At 39.4% G+C, this 19,836-nt stretch overlaps 1 protein-coding gene and 1 pseudogene across 1 annotated transcript; both read left to right on the top strand.

Moving 5' to 3' along the window:
- Positions 1–4,754: 4,754 nt before the first annotated feature.
- Positions 4,755–10,330, top strand: LOC137284007 (aplysianin-A-like; annotated as a pseudogene).
- A 670-nt stretch (positions 10,331–11,000) lies between these two features.
- Positions 11,001–17,150, top strand: LOC137284139 (uncharacterized). Its single transcript, XM_067815826.1, has 3 exons — positions 11,001–11,050; positions 12,269–12,375; positions 13,192–17,150. Exons 1-3 carry the CDS (start codon positions 11,001–11,003, stop codon positions 13,755–13,757), a joined length of 723 nt encoding a protein of 240 aa, XP_067671927.1. The 3' UTR covers positions 13,758–17,150.
- Positions 17,151–19,836: the final 2,686 nt, after the last annotated feature.

Raw genomic sequence — 19,836 nt, 5'->3', positions numbered from 1 at the left:
GTGTCTGATGCATTTCCTTCCTTTTAGTTTCATTATCAGCATGAGATATAATGCCAGCATAACTGTCACCAGCATCCTGTATGTTTGCCTGTGCTGTATCATCAGCCTCACAGGATCCCCTCCTTCATCCTTCTCGGCCTGTGTGTCCATAACCTTCAGAAGCGACGAGACTGGTCTGGCACCAAGAATGACGCGCAGTGGTTCAAAAAACTTACAAAGTTTCCTTCCCTTTCCACTTTTCTTCAAGTTTGATTTACACAGTCTCTACGAGCTCTTTAAGGTATGCAATCTCCCTTTACATTGGTCAGATGTCCTGCCCAATCAGCACTTTCATTTCATTTCAGTCATTTACGTCGCGACAACATTGTGAACCGAAACATTGTTGCTATGGGGGTTATCCCCTTATTCCTCTTTACCGTTATCTTCCCATACTGCTAATAGGTATTTTATTTCGTCGTCATTCCAAGCGGAACCGCGTCTCTTGGCAAACCGGGTTGCTTTCCGGTTTGACATTGTCGTGTGCCCTTAATGGAAGTTAGACATCAGCTTATACATATCTGACCAGTAAGGCGTGCAAAGTTTGGGCAGGAAACTACCAAAAGTAGCCATTATGAAATCCAGCGGGAAAATTACTCACCATGAATAAACTTGCTATGCGTTTATACGAGCATATTTGCTTAGGGTAGCAAAAGGTAAACATTTACTCACCGATAGTGAAACATTTGCACCTGTCAAGAGCAGGAGTTTAGGGTACTAAAATTTGCATGTGCATATGCAGATAATACACACGTGTTCAAATGTCTCCGTATAGCAGACAATGCTATATTAATACTTTGAAGGATGTTTTAAATGATTGTTATATTTGTACCTTCATAATGGTGTTTTATGATTGCTGTCGCTGTGCGGTAGAAAGTGTATTTTGGGACTGCTCTATTTGTTATTTACAGGGTATACTTTAGACAAGTGCAGAATACCGAGCGTCAAATCCCACGTATGAGTTTTTCACAGAAGTATAAAATGTCTGTTTGTCATCCAACAAGGAAACAGATTCATATCCTTAAGCGTCTGCCACTCAATGTTAGAAACGCATGAATACATACAAGACGAGAACGAACCACAAACCCCACGATGTTACCTGGTAGAAGCAATGATGATAATACGAATACCAACTATCAATATACATTAACAGTAGTAAGTGTGGACCGTGCACAATACTCCGGTACAACGCATGACTACATACAAGACGAGAACGAACCACAAACCCCACGATGTACCTGGTAGAAGCAATGATGATAATACGAATACCAACTATCAATATACATTAACAGTAATAAGTGTGGACCGTGCACAATACTCCGGTACAACGCATGACTACATACAAGACGAGAACGAACCACAAACCCCACGATGTACCTGGTAGAAGCAATGATGATAATACGAATACCAACTATCAATATACATTAACAGTAATAAGTGTGGACCGTGCACAATACTCCGGTACAACGCATGACTACATACAAGACGAGAACGAACCACAAACCCCACGATGTACCTGGTAGAAGCAATGATGATAATACGAATACCAACTATCAATATACATTAACAGTAATAAGTGTGGACCGTGCACAATACTCCGGTACAACGCATGACTACATACAAGACGAGAACGAACCACAAACCCCACGATGTACCTGGTAGAAGCAATGATGATAATACGAATACCAACTATCAATATACATTAACAGTAATAAGTGTGGACCGTGCACAATACTCCGGTACAACGCATGCTCAAGTCAAAGAGGTATATCTTGAAATACATTTGGTGTATAGTGATATGTAGTACAGTTCAGATTCAGAGATCTGTTCCGGGAACGAAATGGAAGCCGAAGTGAGCTGCAAAGGACAGGTTTTATGTCACCTGAGACGGTGAACTTTTCGGAGCTCATCTAAATATTTGATCTTGAAGCACCAATGAGAAAGCTAAAGCTAATGCAGACATCTCAAATCGTAGACATGTTTTCTCCAGTATCTATTATACCTATTTACAGAAGTGAGACTTTACCCTTTAGCAGTGTACAGATGCAGCAAATGTGTATTATTTTAACGTGCAGTTGATATCAGGGTGAGTCATTAAGCAGAATGTAAATGTGTATTTGATACTGACTCCTGTGACACGGTGGGAAGAAAGATCTGCATAGAACATTAGTCTCACATTCTGCAGATAGGTAAGTGAGCGAGTCTACACATGTCGACTTCAAGTATTTGTACTTTCTAACCATATATACAGTGAAGCCTCGTCAGTCCGCACGCCGATAATCCGGATATCTCGCCTCCCTGACGATTTCAGCTTGTTACCAATCAACGCCTATACAATTTGACTCGATAATCCGGAAATTCGGTAATTGCATATTTCAAATATTTGTATTGTACCATGAAACCAAAACATGCCCGATGTGAATCCCATTTTTTTAACGTAACCATATGTTTCCGCATTTTTTCAGGTGACCAATATTCTTTGCATGTGTATGTTAGGCGTTGCCACCACTAGAACAGGATGCGCTGATCAAAGTACTGTTTGATAGTGATTCACATTGTGGTTATCCATGGAGGTATGGGGATTTCGTATGATGGCGGGAATGGGCTAGCTTTTTTTTTGAGAAAATATTTGTTGTCATTGTCACTAGCTTTGGTCATAACATTTATTTTCCATCTAGGCATTATGGAGCGTATTTATTTCAACTTTCTCGGAAACGTTTACTTATATATACATTTTACTAGAACTGACTATACATTATATAAATTTAGATTATTATTACAGGATATTTATATAGCACACATATCCATGCAGTTAGTGCTTGCTCAAGGCGCTGGTATTTGTTTCCCTTGATCACTGGAAGTCAATCTCAACTCCCTGAGGAGTATAAAACTCTTGCCTCCACTAGGGGCACCAAGTGTATTGTGACTCCCTCATCTTAACGAGGTTCCCACAGCTGAGTGGACTGGGACGCATAGTCACAGTACTTCGTCCAACTTACTGCACGTATGTGTACCCGCAACTAGGTGTTTGCACGTATTCGTGTGGCCACAACTAGTCCTGTACTAACGGATTTAAGTGCACAGGGTTGCGCACTGTAGGGGTTGTGACAACATGGAAAGAGTCTGCATGACTCCAAGGTTTTTACACCCGGTCACAGGTGGGCTCAGTTTCGACACCTCAACCTTGCTGGATCACTAGCTTGGCGCTTTAGCCAGCTCGTCCATCGTGATCACAATCACTCTAGTCATCGATTCCTTAGGATTCCCGGTGAAGACAGGTCTTCAGCAACCTAGGTGGGACCCTGAAGATACGGGTCAGAACGGGTCTTCAGCAACCTAGGTGGGACCCTGAAGAGACGGGTCAGAATTGGTCTTCAGCAACCTAGGTGGGACCCTGAAGAGACGGGTCTGGATTGGTCTTCAGCAACCTAGTAGGGACCCTGAAGAGACGGGTCAGAATTGGTCTTCAGCAACCTAGTAGGGACCCTGAAGATACGGGTCAGAATTGGTCTTCAGCAACCTAGGAGGGACCCTGAAGGTACAGGTCAGAATTGGTCTTCAGCTACCTAGAAAGGACCCTGAAGATACAGGTCAGAATTGGTCCTCAGCAACCTAGGTGGAACCCTGAAGATACAGGTCAGAATTGGTCTTCAGCAACCTAGGAGGGACCTTGAAGGTACAGGTCAGAATTGGTCTTCAGCAACCTAGGAGGGACCCTGAAGATACTGGTCAGAATTGGTCTTCAGCAACCTAGATGGGACCCTGAAGGTACAGGTCAGAATTGGTCTTCAGCAACCTAGGTGGGACCCTGGAGATACGGGTCAGAATTGGTCTTCAGCAACTCAGCGTTTGTCGTAAGAGATGACTAATATAACAGCATCATGTGATCAGGCTCGAGCTGACTTGGTCGGCGCATGTCATCGTTACCCTAATGTGTACGTCGATGTACATTTAAATTGGTAATTGGATTGGTCCAGACTCGATTACTTACAGACCTCCGCCACATACCTGGAATATATCTGAGTGCGATGTTTAACAAAAACAACGAAAACAAACAAACAAAAACCCAAAACAAACAAAAACCTCAAACAAACAAACAAAACAAAAAAAACAAAAAAAACAATGTAGGCATAAAGACGACGTTGTGGATTTGATGGTCATCTTCGATTATTTGGCTGACTGCATGCTCTGGCAGTCCAACATGTTTGATCGCTGCTTCCAAAGACAGCAGGATCTGGTCCGACCTGAATTGATTATTCATAAACAGCCCTTCCTGAAACTTGAATATAAATGCGTGTGGCCATGTACAACAGCAACACCAACAGCAACAACAATAAATGACATACTGTTTTCGTTATGAAGAAAATAACTTCTAACACTTAAAGATATGGTTTCATCGGAAAGTGCAAAACAAAATGGACAGTGACTACTTTACCCGATACGGTAATAACGTAAGAAAATTACAAATGTACCCTTCTCCGCTAATTGGACTGACAAATACAGTCGAGCAACGTTATCGAGAATGTACGTCTGATATCAGACAACGTGCCCTCGGACCGGCAGTCCGCAGACTCCTTCTGGTTTTGCTGGCGTAGGGTCGGACTCTCATTCCGGCATGGGTCTTGGTATTGCTTTAAATTAGGTCTCAATAATTGATCCTCCTCGCTTCTTTATTTCGCTGGTGGCAACATGTTTCCACAAGTCGGTTCATGTTCACGATGGCACCGAGGTTTCCACAGTACATCCTTACATCATGCATGCTAAGAACTTGCCGTCAAGAAAACAGCACTTCTAATAATGTGGACATCACAGCCAACAAGCGATCTACAACTTCTGAGATATTATGTGAAGGACATGCTGTACATGTGCATCCCCGTATACTAGTGTATGATTGACAGTTTGGACAAAAAAGCTCTCATTTCCCTTTTAATTTAGGTGGTGTGTAATTGAAGCGCATGCTCACGTCGATGTCGAATGCGAGATATAAATGCAGAACCTTAACTACAATCACGTCCAACGTATATCTTGAAGACAGAATTGTGTTTTTGTGTTTGGAAAGTGAGAACAATATAGTTTTTAGAAGTGTGTGTGTACATGGTACCGTCCTTCACATCCGAGGTAGGTTATTACAATAGTATCACTGAAGTATCACTGACCCCAATTAATATATCTTGACCACTGTAATGTGAAGTTTGACACTGTATGGGAATCATTTCAGTCAGAATATCTCCACGGTCTGCCTCCTTGCTATGTGGTGCGCTGACGTCGACCGAAATACAATACTACTATGGACGATAAAAGTTACCAAACTAACGTGTTTCCTCACACTTGCAGGTGCTGGTGGGCACTGACGACCTGGAAATGAAGCTTTGGCTGTGTCTATGTAAATAGTCTTGTTCAAGAGTTTATATGTGAAAACAAGCTTAGGGTTCATGCCAATACTGGTGTTTCTATAAGTGCTAGTGCTTAATATATAAGTTTACGTGAAGCAAGACTTAGTGTTATGTTGGCACAAGCGTTTATGCCAGTGTTAGTAATCATGTAAGTGCTAGTGCTTAATACACACACACACACACACACACACACACACACACACACACATACACATCAAAGGTACGTGAAGCAAGTGTCTATGCTAGTACAAGCTTTTATGCCAATACTAGTGTTTGTGGGAGTGCTAGAGTGCTAGTGGTCATACACCAGTGCTTATGTGAGTTCTTGACTATCGACATTCTACCAAGCAAATCGACTGGAAGAGACTAATTATACACAGAATCGCTACCAGATACAGCTCTGAATAGACAGAGCGAACAAGCAATTATCTAGACTTTGCGCAATTCATTCAGAATGCCACATGATGTTCCAGGACCAGCATCAGTTTGGATCCAAGCTATATATTGCTACTCACTTCAAGGTGGGTATCAGTTCCACAACAAACTGAGACATGATGTCACCTGTGCAACACTGCCTACTGGTCTTCTGAGACACATGATGTTCCAGGACCAGCATCAGTTTGGATCCAAGCTGTATATTGCTACTCACTTCAAGGTGGGTATCAGTTCCACAACAAACTGAGACATGATGTCACCTGTGCAACACTGCCTACTGGTCTTCTGAGACACATGATGTTCCAGGACCAGCATCAGTTTGGATCCAAGCTATATATTGCTACTCACTTCAAGGTGGGTATCAGTTCCACAACAAACTGAGACATGATGTCACCTGTGCAACACTGCCTACTGGTCTTCTGAGACACATGATGTTCCAGGACCAGCATCAGTTTGGATCCAAGCTGTATATTGCTACTCACTTCAAGGTGGGTATCAGTTCCACAACAAACTGAGACATGATGTCACCTGTGCAACACTGCCTACTGGTCTTCTGAGACACGTGATGTTGTCATGTGACCATTTGAGGCACCATTATGACAACTGCGGGTCAGTCATCACAGACAGATACACACATCAACTGACATATTCTTTCCAGGCGTCTGTACACAATGTACACCAACATGAGCACTGATACTTACCCTTCAGAGTCCGAGATATACAAGATATACACGACTGATGGCATGCCGCTATACACAATCACGTATGTCATACCGAACGTGAATACAAGCCTCGTGTTAAACAGCTATCTATTACGATTCATTTGTCAGTTTGTGAGACGCCAGCCTCGGAATGTAGATACTTGTCTACATGAAATTATCTTGCTGATGTATCATGGTTGTGGTGTATCTATATATGAAGTGTATATCTGTTACAGACTGTAGATACTTATCAGGTGTATGTCTGTTGCAGAATCGATGAATTCCTAGCCCGTTATGCTAGCAGAGAGGCCTACAACCATTTACATGATGCTCTTGTCTGGGAACACGCTACAGGAAGGTTTGGTGCATTGATAGGTCTGATTTTCCTGGAATACGGTGGTGTAGGTTCCTTCGCTGACCTGAAGACTATCGATAATGGCATAGATCAGGTGCCTAAAAGACTCCTCACCAGATACTTACTGTCCAGTCTAAGGTAAACTAGTGTTGTCAAGTAAAGGTAAATATTGTCAAGTGCAAGCTAAATTAATATTGTTAAGTGTTATAAAGAAGTCGCAATGCATAAAATGTCTTCAATAAAGCGAAGGTTATTGTTTTTAAGCGTATAGTAGTATTGTCAAGAGTAAGGTAATGCCGCCAAGTGTAAGGTAAAGTAGTATTTCAAGTGTAAGTTAATGCCGCCAAGTGTAAGGTAAATCCGCCAAGTGTAAGGTAAAGTAGTATTTCAAGAGTAAGGTAATGCCGCCAAGTGTAAGGTAAAGTAGTATTTCAAGTGTAAGGTAATGCCGCCAAGTGTAAGGTAAAGTAGTATTTCAAGAGTAAGTTAATGCCGCCAAGTGTAAGGTAATGCCGCCAAGTGTAAGGTAGTGCCGCCAAGTGTAAGGTAAAGTAGTATTTCAAGAGTAAGGTAATGCCGCCAAGTGTAAGGTGAAGTAGTATTTCGTATTTCAAGAGTAAGTTAATGCCGCCAAGTGTAAGGTAAAGTAGTATTTCAAGTGTAAGGTAGTGCCGCCAAGTGTAAGGTGAAGTAGTATTTCAAGTGTAAGGTAATGCCGCCAAGTGTAAGGTAAAGTAGTATTTCAAGTGTAAGGTAATGCCGCCAAGTGTAAGGTAAAGTAGTATTTCAAGTGTGAGGTAATGCCGCCAAGTGTAAGGTAAAGTAGTATTTCAAGAGTAAGGTAAAGTAGTATTTCAAGTGTAAGGTAATGCCGCCAAGTGTAAGGTAAAGTAGTATTTCAAGTGTAAGGTAAAGTAGTATTTCAAGAGTAAGGTAAAGTAGTATTTCAAGTGTAAGGTAATGCCGCCAAGTGTAAGGTAAAGTAGTATTTCAAGTGTAAGGTAAAGTAGTATTTCAAGAGTAAGGTAAAGTAGTATTTCAAGTGTAAGGTAATGTCGCCAAGTGTAAGGTAAAGTAGTATTTCAAGTGTAAGGTAATGCCGCCAAGTGTAAGGTAAAGTAGTATTTCAAGTGTAAGGTAATGCCGCCAAGTGTAAGGTAAAGTAGTATTTCAAGTGTAAGGTAATGCCGCCAAGTGTAAGGTAAAGTAGTATTTCAAGTGTAAGGTAATGCCGCCAAGTGTAAGGTAAAGTAGTATTTCAAGTGTAAGTTAACGTTGTAGAGTAGGACTATGTTGTCAAATGTAAGATAAAGTAAGTTTGTCAAGTGCAAGGTAAAGTAATATTGTTGTGTAACGGAAAGCTGAAGGAAAGATAAAGCAAGAGTAAGGAATACCATTATGTGTTTAACATTGCGAACAGTGGCGTTTAGAGATGGAAACGATGGAATAGTAAGACTGTAATCTTTCGAAGAATATGGACTCCTACTTTGGGGTCATATTTCATGTTTAAGACATTCGATTCACCTAAATCGTCAGCTGGTGGCTATACAAGGACGACCTGGCAACTACAAATTGACATTTCGCTACACCCAGACTGTCGATGGCTATGCTACGCCCACTAAGGTGATATTATTTATTCACCTTGCTAACCAACCATCTCAGGGAACAAGGTTATTCGCATGGTTGTGTGATATGTTTGACTGATTCTGAATGGAAACAAGCTGGCACTTTAATGGCTACTATATATCCACGATCCCATGTATGTATGTATGTATGTATGTATGTATGTATGTATGTATGTATGTATGTATGTATGTATGTATGTATGTATGTATGTATGTAGAGAGAGAGAGAGAGAGAGAGAGAGAGAGAGAGAGAGAGTAGTAACTGTAGTAACTATGTCCACCAGTGACTAGATTCCATGATTTACATCTGTAACGTTAATAAGGTCCATCATCGTAGTAAAATTACATCACCTACTCTTTCAGTTTTCAGACAGGTATGTGTGTGCCAGAAAGGTTGTCTTGGGTGTACAGAAGGATTGTGTGGAAAAGGTGAATTTCGCGCCATAGAGACTCAGTAGCGAATTCTGGAGCCAGGTAAACGCTGTACGCCCTGTCCAGGCTCAGAAAATATATCTTGCCTACCAGAACCAATGGTGGAAACGCCGATATCACCCATGGGAGATGCGATCTTCCCAGTGACTTCAGCTACGACTGGCGAAGGGGCACCAATGGCTACTATATACACCTCCCGTCTTACAGTGATGGATCGGCTAGTGTTGCCAGCTGGTGCAAACTTCAGAACCAAGGCAGCACCATAAATGATAGCATGCCAGGAGCTCAAAGAGTCACAACAACGGTGCGGTAAAGGATACACACGTACATGAGCAGATTGTACAGAATACCAGAGGCAGATATACCGTCAACTGTTGGCTAGGCCATGCAACTGTGTGATACATATCCATATACGGCGTCATGGCATTTTTTCAAACCGGGACGTCAAAGAAAAAAGGTACTTTATATTGTGATCAGGCTCTCCAAATATATTAAGGGTTTAAACAGCTTTGATATTAGTACTTTGAATTTACTAGATGAACGCCATCAGAAATGGACATTCATCTGGTTGATTATTTGCCTTTGGTAAGAAGCCTCTGCATGGCCACTAATAGATATGATCTATGTGTTTTGGCAAATGTAAGACTGTCGAAATACATTTGTCTTCCCACGATATTTGAAAGACTAAAAGCGGGAGAGGAATTTTCGTTTGGTTGTTCATTTTGTGGCGCTCTGTCGTCTGAGATATCTGAAAACGGACAGCCAAGCAGAGATGCTGTTATTGTGATTGAGAGCAAGTCGGATCTATCCCTCTTTAGCGTGACGTGCTGGTCTATTTGTTACCTCAGAACTCTGCAATACAGGCTTTTACCAGTAAGCATCAATATATTGGAAAGATACAGTTTGAGTGTTATTTTGGTTTTTGACAAATCTTAATACCTCGTAGCATTGTGTCTTCACAACACATAGTTTCTCGTGATTACAACCCACTTGATATAACAATCTTAATGAATGGTTAAGTCAGCTTCAGTGAATGAAAATACATTTCTTTACCTGTGGAAAATGTTCATCGTCTCGCATACTATAGTCGGTGTCTTCAATAGCGTATTCAACGCGTCTTTGTATAATGATTACGGAAGCAGATTGTAAGCTGCTATTATTGATGCGTATATTTATTCCTATAAAGAATGTCTTCAGTTTGTGTTTTGCATTAATTACTTTTCTTCGTAGCACAATGTGTTCCACTCTATAATCTGTTGAAAACGCCAAACGTTATCACCCTGTGGATCCTGACTGAAGAGAACTGAAAAGAACTATGCACGGAACAAGAACTATTTTGAGAGTCACAGTTGATATTTATGGGCAGCTTCAAACTCGTAATTTGAGGCGTCGCGCTTTACTAAGCAGAGTTGCGTCCCTTACATGCACCACACGGTGGCTTTATTTTGGATCATCAGTTCACATTACCGTAACACGCCAGGTTAGCATAATGTCACAGAATCTCACTTTATGAAACACAATTTGGGAATAATATAAATTACTTCGGACAATCAATCAATCAATCAATCAATCAATCAATCAATCAATCAATCAATCAATCAATCAATCAATCAATCAATCAATCAATCAATCAATCAATCAATCAATCAGTCAATCAAATCAATAAAATCAATAAAATCAATCAATCAATATGCGTACTGAAATAAGTATAGTTATTTCTGGAATGTATATCCCAAGCTGTGAGGGCTGCTTCAGTTACAGCGATACCTAACACCCACGATGTCACCCTGACACCGCAATGCATTATCCGACTGTATTCAGCCATTGCTGATTATTGATTCTCAGCGGCAACTACTTAAAGCTGTTGAATGTATAAAACATATAAAAATAGTTTTTCAACAACAACAACAACAAAAAGGTCCAAATCTATTCGCATTTTAGAGCATTGTCGGTTTAGAAATAAAAATAAAATCAGACATATTACATGTTTATTTAAAAACATCCTCAATAACTTTTTCTTAAAATGGCATTGAGAGCTACCATTCAGTGCGGACCTTCAACATGGCGGCCAAGGTATTCCCCACTTTCGGTTCGCAAATCAATTCGGAAGGAATAATTTATTATATGACTGCTCAGTTTGTATTAGTGATAGATCTTGTAACGGTATGTCATTGCTAAGGGAATTACATTGCATCTGGTTTCATTAAAATCAGTTAGATTGAATAATCCGTCCATAAGAACCCCTACAGGCGCTTTTGCCTTGTGTGTCTATGGAAAGAGTTCCGCCGGTACCCCTCTCCATTTACATAGTAAATTTGCCCCTTTCCCTGTGTAATATTCCAACACTGACATAAGTTCACTGATTGTTTTTATACCTGTTGTGGTTTAATGAATGTATATTTACCGTGTGGTATGCGTGTCAGATTTTATCTGCCCCATATTACATGAAGTGCAGTCACCTATTTGATACAAGGTTCAATAGCAGTGACACAAACCCCTTCCGTGACTGATCTGACATATTACATGAAGGGCAGTCACCTATTTGATACAAGGTTCAATAGCAGTGACACAAACCCCTTCCGTGACTGATCTGACGTATTACATGAAGGGCAGTCACCTATTTGATACAAGGTTCAATAGCAGTGACACAAAACCCTTCCGTGACTGATCTGACATTATGTAGATGTAGGCTGCAACTGATTCGTTAAGTACGCAGTTATGCTGTGATGTATCCCAATTAAATAGCAACTGTTATTTGAGTGATTCCACAGGAAACCATGAAGACTGTTTCTGTAACACAGCTTCTAAATAATACCGTAATAACCCCCAATTACGTATACCGTTAGATATAGAATAGTCATACACATGATGAAAATGTATTCAAACTGCTTTAAAAGGTTGTGGTTTGGTTACAGCATACATCAAGGGTCATTCATCCAGTTCATTAAGAAAACAGGAGGTAGTTGGATATTTACAATAATGGGTAGGAAGATTTTTTAAGTCTTAGGTTTGATAAAGATGGACACTGAAGTGAAACATTGAATTAGTCTCCAATACAAGTACTAGTTCTTTGTGATTTTATGTATTTTGTAATGAACATTTTTGCTTTGACAATTTATGGTTTGATATTCTAAATTTTACAATCCACTTTGCTGAATTGTAGGTACGCTGTATCAAATATTCATCACAGAGTTTTGTGTGTATTTGTGGTTTGCATATATATAATGTGGTTTTGATCCTGGAACGTGTATTCACTTGTGCCTATTTTAAATTAATGTGTTGTACAAACAGGTCGAGAAACAGAAGCTGTAAGGAGATGGAGATCCATACAGTGCAAGGCTCGACGTCCATAATACGATCTTCCAGTTTCGATATTTTTGGAAGAAGTCATATCCTAGGTACAATGCACGTCCGTACCCGTTCGTGTGCGTGCTTGCGTGCTTGCGTGCATGCATGTATGTCTGTAGTGATCAGATGTTTTTGATATTTTCGAATTGAAACTTAGAGTCTTTAGGGCTGACTTTAAGCTAACAATATTGTGCATCAGAAACCTGAGGAAGCAGGAACACGTATTTGACATACCACAATCTCTTTATCCTGATGTGTGGTAAATGGTAGATGTGAGGGTCTGGATTATTTGCAGATCAATGTTAACACAGTCTTTATGCAATATTATTTCAAGTAAGTCAGTTTAGGGGTAAACTGAATTCCAAATGTATTTCGGAAAAATATTTGCATAATGTCCAATTTCCTTCAAAAGATGGCCTTAGAGTTTGCATATCATCGACTGATGATATTTATATTTTGCTATTTACATATTTCACTGCCGCAGTATCTTGGTTCTCACCTCAATGACATAGAAGTTGCTTCTATGCACGAAGGCAGTGGTCTTTACCACTCTGCTAAAAGCCAGTTATGAAACAGGTGAGTTCCTGGCAGTTAACCACAAAACTGTTCAAACTGACTCACCCTGACTCACTCTGATATCTGCTCCTGGTGTATTATGAATTGTTATACATTTGTTTCTCATGTATGCATGTGTGTGTGTGTGTGTGTGTGTGTGTGTGTGTGTGTGTGTGTGCGTGCGTGTTCAGTGTATTATTATGATCATTACTCACACGTGATCTGATGTTTTTGTTTCTTAAAAAACTAAGATACATGCTGTGTTGATGAGACTGATTGTGCTTAATACATGTACCCACCTTTTCTTGCAGGCGACCTAAGTCAGCTGAGAATGTTGATTGTGTCCCTGGTTGGCTGCGTGTTGTTCTACATGTGCCTCATGTTCTGTATGGTCATTCTTGACAGACAGATATGCACACGAAAGACACACATTGGCAGGAAGGTGAAGCATCTCCTGCTGCATCTGTTGAAGATGCCACACTTTGTGAAGACATGTGTGATAAGAAGCATTCGAGTAGGATGGTCAATGTCAAGGCGATGGTGTTCTACACTCAGTGGCATGGGGCGATCTCTTCAGGATATTTCAAGACATCTATGTTTAGAATTCTATACATGTCTTGCATTAGAGATAACACCGCTGTTTGTTGATTTATTTATGTTTCCGATCCACTCTGGCATTAAGGTTTATGGTTTGATCTGTGAAGCTTTGATAATGTTCTGTTACTTTGTGAAAAACGTATGTGCTGTGACACATGACTTTGGAATGACTTTCGTCAGTCCCCTCAAGCGAGCATGGGTATGGGCAGGAAGCTGGAAACTGAAGTGTGGTTGTCATAGAAACAATTTGAAAAGAGCTCAAGTGTGTTCGAACCAATAGACAGGATATAATAAACACGATAAACGATTAAGTATGTGTGCATTACCATTCAAACTTGAACATGTTATTTAGCTTGCAATATGTTGCTTAGAGCTTATGTCCTTGGAACACATTTAAGCAGCCATACAAGGATGTATCTTCCACACTGATTTGTGTGTGCCTGTGATGCAGCTGGATTTGTGTGTGCCTGTGATTCCGTGTATTTCAGGTAGTTTTGTATGTGCCTGTGATACAGGGAGATTTGTGTATGCATGTGATTCCATGTCTGGCAGGTAGATTTGTGTGTGCATGTGATTCCATGTCTGGCAGGTAGATGTGTGTGTGCATGTGATTCCATGTCTGGCAGGTAGATTTGTGTGTGAATGTGATTCCATGTCTGGCAGGTAGATTTGCGTGTGCATGTGATTCCATGTCTGACAGGTAGATTTGTGTGTGCATGTGATTCCATGTCTGGCAGGTAGATTTGTGTGTGCATGTGATTCCATGTCTGGCAGGTAGATTTGTGTGTGCATGTGATTCCATGTCTGGCAGGTAGATTTGTGTATGCATGTGATTCCATGTCTGGCAGGTAGATTTGCGTGTGCATGTGATTCCATGTCTGGCAGGTAGATGTGTGTGTGCATGTGATTCCATGTCTGGCAGGTAGATTTGTGTATGCATGTGATTCCATGTCTGGCAGGTAGATTTGTGTATGCATGTGATTCCATGTCTGGCAGGTAGATTTGTGTGTGCATGTGATTCCATGTCTGGCAGGTAGATTTGTGTGTGCATGTGATTCCATGTCAGGCAGGTAGATTTGTGTGTGCATTAGATTCCATGTGCTTCAGGTGGATTAATGCGAGCATTCCATTCCATGTGTGACAAGTGGATGAGTCCATGAGATTCCACGTGTGCTTCAGATGAATGTGTGTGATCACGTGGTTCCATGTGCACTTCAGATGGATATACGTGTGAATTAGATTCCATATGTGTTGCAGGTGGATTTGTGCGTGCATGTCATTCCATGTGTGCGTCAGGTCGATTTGTGTGTTCATGGTACCCCATTTGTGCTTCAGATAGATTTGTGTGTGTATGTCATGTCATGTGTGTTTCAGATGAATTTGTGTGTGAAGGGGATCCCATGTGTAACAACAGGTGTATGCATATGATATTGTCATGTGTGTGAGACATGTTCACACATGACTGGTGTATACATAAATTCATATATCCTTTTGTATACAGGCTGACATATGCATATATCTTAGGTCTCATGTGTAGAAACATGGACTTCAGAACGCATGAACTGGATCATATGTAAGAGATGGACTTGTGTATTTACATTCTAGATATCATGTGTAACAGGTATACTGGTGTGTGCATGTAGTAGGTTATACTGGTGCGTGCATGTAGTAGGTATCATGTGCAACAGATGGACTTGTGTGTGCATATGGTAGATATCATGAATAGCAGGCGGACTTGTGTGCACATATGATTGATATAATTTGTTACAGGTAGACTTGTATGTGGATATGATATATCATCTGTAGGAGATGGACTTGAGTGTTTATATGATTGATATCATGTGTAAAAGATGGACATGTGTGTGGATATAATAGATATCACGTGTAACAGGTTGTCTTGTGTGTGCATTATATTACATGTCTGTGTCAATATTATATATTGTTTATATAGTGAGCAAGTCACATAACATGATAATTATGATTTTAGAATGGCATCTGAAGGTCAGAGCAACTCAGATTAACACGATAATGAGCATGCATAAACCCACCGCTATTGGCATGTTTTCATGCCATGTGTTCAAAACATTGACAGATAACATACAAAATGGGAAAGATTTTTACTGTAATATGTTGAATGATATGTTTTGTTTTGTTTATTGTGTTTTGATTGTTGATGGGATATGAAGTTGTTCGTTGAAATCATAGTGGAAATTCGATACAAAACCTCATACTGGCCTCAAGTGTTTTCTGTCAGACCACTGGCATTAACCTAGCATGATTTTGGAATTTCATCATAATATTCCTCATCATTTTATGGCATTTATAGTAGAAGACTCAGTGACGAGTTTAACAGTGACGATGGGCCAAATCCTCCACGTCACACATTTCTTCCCAGGAGTGATCGCTGTATGAGTGCTATGTAATATGTCGTCAAAGATTTCAAATGACATTTGTCAAAGGTGAATTGTACAGAAACTACATTTATTCTGCTGTTTAACAATACATTGCATTATATCATGAACTATTTGGATATTGGTTTGTATTTGATTTCACTGTTCCCATACAGGTTATGAATATGTTTTCCTCGCTATGAATCTTTCATCAGTTGGAATGGTACAAGCTGTTTGAGCTATTTCAACGGTATCAGGCTCCCATTTCTCGAAACTTGAGTTTTGACTCAAGTTCGAGGTTATATTCAAATTTGAGAATATGCATTTCCCCAAATGAACTGAAATCGTCATTAAACTCAAACATTGTAGATAATTTGAGTTTGGCGGATAGATTACTTAAGTTGTTTGGGATTTTTATTTTAAAAATGCATTTGACTCGTAAAAAATCAATTTTTCCAAATTGTCAAACTCAGTTTTTTGAGTAAAATGTGTTTTTGTTCCAGAAATCGGGAACAGGTCATCCATGTACCTGAAACGTCAAGTAAACTTTTTAGTCAAATTACAGTGTGTGATTTTGCCGATACTGCTACCAACAAGTAAAGTGTGCTTACTTGTCTAAATTTTTGATTTCCGAATTCCTTATGACGTTATATCTGAGAAAGTCAAGTATTTCAAGTAAGTGAGATGTGCTCTCATTTATAGCGAAGTCTCTTTGACCAATGCCCTACCAAACACGTGACAATCCCTAAACGTCTTCCACCACTATTTCATATTCCACCATAATTCTGCAATAAATGTAATGACGACAAACAAGGAAAAAACCCGAAAAACAAATCAACAAATCAGTATGTCTGACATATTTTCAGAAAAGGTTTTACTTTGTCAGTGTTGACATGTTTTGTCACTGAATGCTTCTGCTTCCTATAATGTATGATCTGTATCCACAATCTATTTAGAGCGTTACTAGTTTAAAACACGTATACACAGAAACATGGTACAAATACCGATAGGAGAGGTTATTTGGTTTGCTGCCAGTATCGGAAGACGTACCCAAGGGGGCGGATTCAGTATCAAAATGTCTGTCTTTGGAAAATGTGACTTAAAATAGATAGTAAATAGTTTCAAGCTCTAATCAAAGAAAAAAACCCAGCATCTAGTATTTAACAGGTGATGTAAATTCGTATAAATGCACTTTATGATGCTCCATCAGTTGCTGTGTTTGATGGACATGCCACACCATGTTATGTTAATAAAAAAAAACCTCAGTAGATACAGTGTTTGTATCATTGATTCAACGCCAAACCAGTCTGAATCGCTTTTTAAGCAGACATTTAAGGTAATGCAGTGAAGAAACATACATGACCAGAGCACTGAAAATTATGGAACATTAAACGGTGATGACACCAGGTGTTTGCGACAAGTATTTACGTGTCGTGCCTAGGCGTCTACAAGCGTCATTCTCCAAAAAGACATGTCATTCAGTATTGTAGTGAGTCAGCTGGTATTTATCGTCACATCGGCAATATTGCATTGTAGTATTGTGGAGAACAATTAATTATTACATTGTGTATTATGAAAATTAGAAACTAAATCTCTGTTGATGAAGAAGAGCACAACCGCTAGTATATCACATATATAATTATATCTAAAACAGTTTAACTGAAGAGGACAATACTGTATGAAAATGGGGTATACATTGCCAACAACTGAATGCCGATCACCACACCAAGGACTGTGGGGACTTGCAGTACAATTGCTTCCTGTATGGTACCTAGATGGATTCACACCACCCCCTCACCTGTTAGCAATTTAGGCACATAAAGTCATACATTAAATTTACACATATGCCAAGATTAAAAACCATAGTTATCCTACTCTATTAAACATAAAAAATACGTTTGCAGTAGAAAATACATTCTGGAATCGCTAGAGGGATCATGTATGATTTCATATTCATTTGCTGCTGACAAAGACCGAACTGGGTAAAAGGCTGCTGCTTTGTTGTCAGAACTTGCAACATGTTCATGACTGTACCACGCCGGGGCTACTCTCAAGTTTGATAAAACTGCCTGCAGCCTGACTCCAGCCATGAAAATATCACACGAAAATGGACTAACGACATATGCAGTTTGAGAGAAGTGACACGTGAAAACTTGTCTCGAAACATCTGGTACAAATGTGTTACACGTAGGACATATCGATGTTAGCACAAAGGGTGGGAAAATGGTGAAGAAATGAAACTTAGCAGATATGTTTTACAACACTTCCCACACAACATACTAAAAATCCCCCAAATCCCAATTGGTGCTAAACTCATAGTGCACGTGCCAATATGGCGACCATATGCAACCTTCTGCTAATGTTGAAGATCAAGTGTGCTTTACAATTTACTGTCACAATTTCTCTATATTTCTGTACATAGCTACATAAATGTTTGACATCTGAGTGAATATATCTCAAGATGGTTGACAATAATTTCAAAAAGAAAAACAAAACCACATTTCAGAGTTGTGACCCTTTTTTGTGCTATGTTCATATGTTTTTACCCTTGGTTGACACAAAGGCCTAAAATGATAAGGCTCAGATATGTCCAAAAGACCTTGAAGTGTATTGTTCAATGTCCTTTTCACCACAAACCACTAAATATAAGGTGATAAAATCATATTTTAACATTGTGACTGAAACTGAAAAATTGAAAGTCAATGAATATTCAATAAATTGCCCAATAATTGCTTGATTTTTACACTAAAAAAATCAAGCAAGTGAAATCTTAGAATTTAAGTACTACTAGACATTTCCCTGCTTTAAAAAGTGTTATCACAAATAACTGATATTAGAACACCAGGACAATCAGGTTGGTGACAAGTTACAGATGCCTTGTTTTGCTTTGTAGCAACATCCCCTTTGTATTTTTGTTTGTAATCCTTTCAACAAAACCACTGAGAGTATTAGGCTGGTCACCCTGTGATTATGAAAAGCATCATCAGCAGGAGTGTAATGGTCAGTTCACAAAGCATTAACTTGATGTTCTAACGTATGATATCCACATCTGATTTCACTTTGCACAATTGTTCATCTTCAGGGTTCCCAAACTTCTGAGAATACCATGCATCGATAAGGATCTTGTGGCCACTATTTCTAATGCGAAATCACGGTTTCCTTCCACGAGTGTTAGAAATGTTAACACCATCACCAAAATCAGCTAGCAATGTTGATCTCAGGAATCTTTTCAATACATTCAGTCTCAACATCAACATGAAACGGCAATTGACCTGAAACCGAAAATATTCGAAATAATTTTTCAGCAGTTCCATCTTTGCGCCTTATTATACTTTGTAGTAAGGTAGTTACATCTTTTGTGACGGAGACAATATCACGGGAGATAAACCTTTGCTGCATATGATACAACATTCTGTTGGATCCATGGCGAAATAAAACTTGTCCATGGAACTAGCAAATTGAACGTCATTGCTATTCCAAACAATTCCAAAATTATCTTTAAGAGAAAAGATGGAAGCAAGGATTGGAAATGGTGTGAGAAGTACATGCAATCGTTTTCTCAGAGCTGATGAGCAATTATGGACGAACAGAGCCAGTGGTTATGATTTCAGTCATTCGTATCTTCTTTTTGGAATAATTGTTGGTTAAGGGTCAGTGCTTTTATGATTATTGCGATTTTCAGTGGAAACGAAATTATAATGATAAAAATAGTTATTATATTAAAACTTTCAGAAAATGTTCAATTTGCCATGAAAGTGTCAAAATATTTACTTCTAAGTAACGCAAGGCAAATAATATTTTTTTTACATTTTAAATTACATAAAATTTTATATATGTGCACTATAATCTATCATACCTGGCAAATTGGATGATATTATAGTCATGAATAAACATTTTATGAGTACGTTTGCTTTTAAAACATGATTTTCTTGAAAGAAAAATTATATTAGTATAAGCGTGTTTGCACGT

This window comes from Haliotis asinina, chromosome 5 (assembly GCF_037392515.1).
Source record: "Haliotis asinina isolate JCU_RB_2024 chromosome 5, JCU_Hal_asi_v2, whole genome shotgun sequence".
Taxonomy (NCBI): domain Eukaryota; kingdom Metazoa; phylum Mollusca; class Gastropoda; order Lepetellida; family Haliotidae; genus Haliotis; species Haliotis asinina.
This window is presented reverse-complemented; position numbering and strand designations above follow the sequence as displayed.

Coding starts and splice junctions, on each gene's coding strand:
- LOC137284139 (XM_067815826.1), top strand. CDS start 11,001: ATGGCATTGAGAGCTACCATTCAGTGCGGACCTTCAACATGGCGGCCA. Junction 11,051..12,268: donor CCTTCAACATGGCGGCCAAG/GTATTCCCCACT, acceptor TTGTACAAACAG/GTCGAGAAACAGAAGCTGTA. Junction 12,376..13,191: donor TGGAAGAAGTCATATCCTAG/GTACAATGCACG, acceptor CTTTTCTTGCAG/GCGACCTAAGTCAGCTGAGA.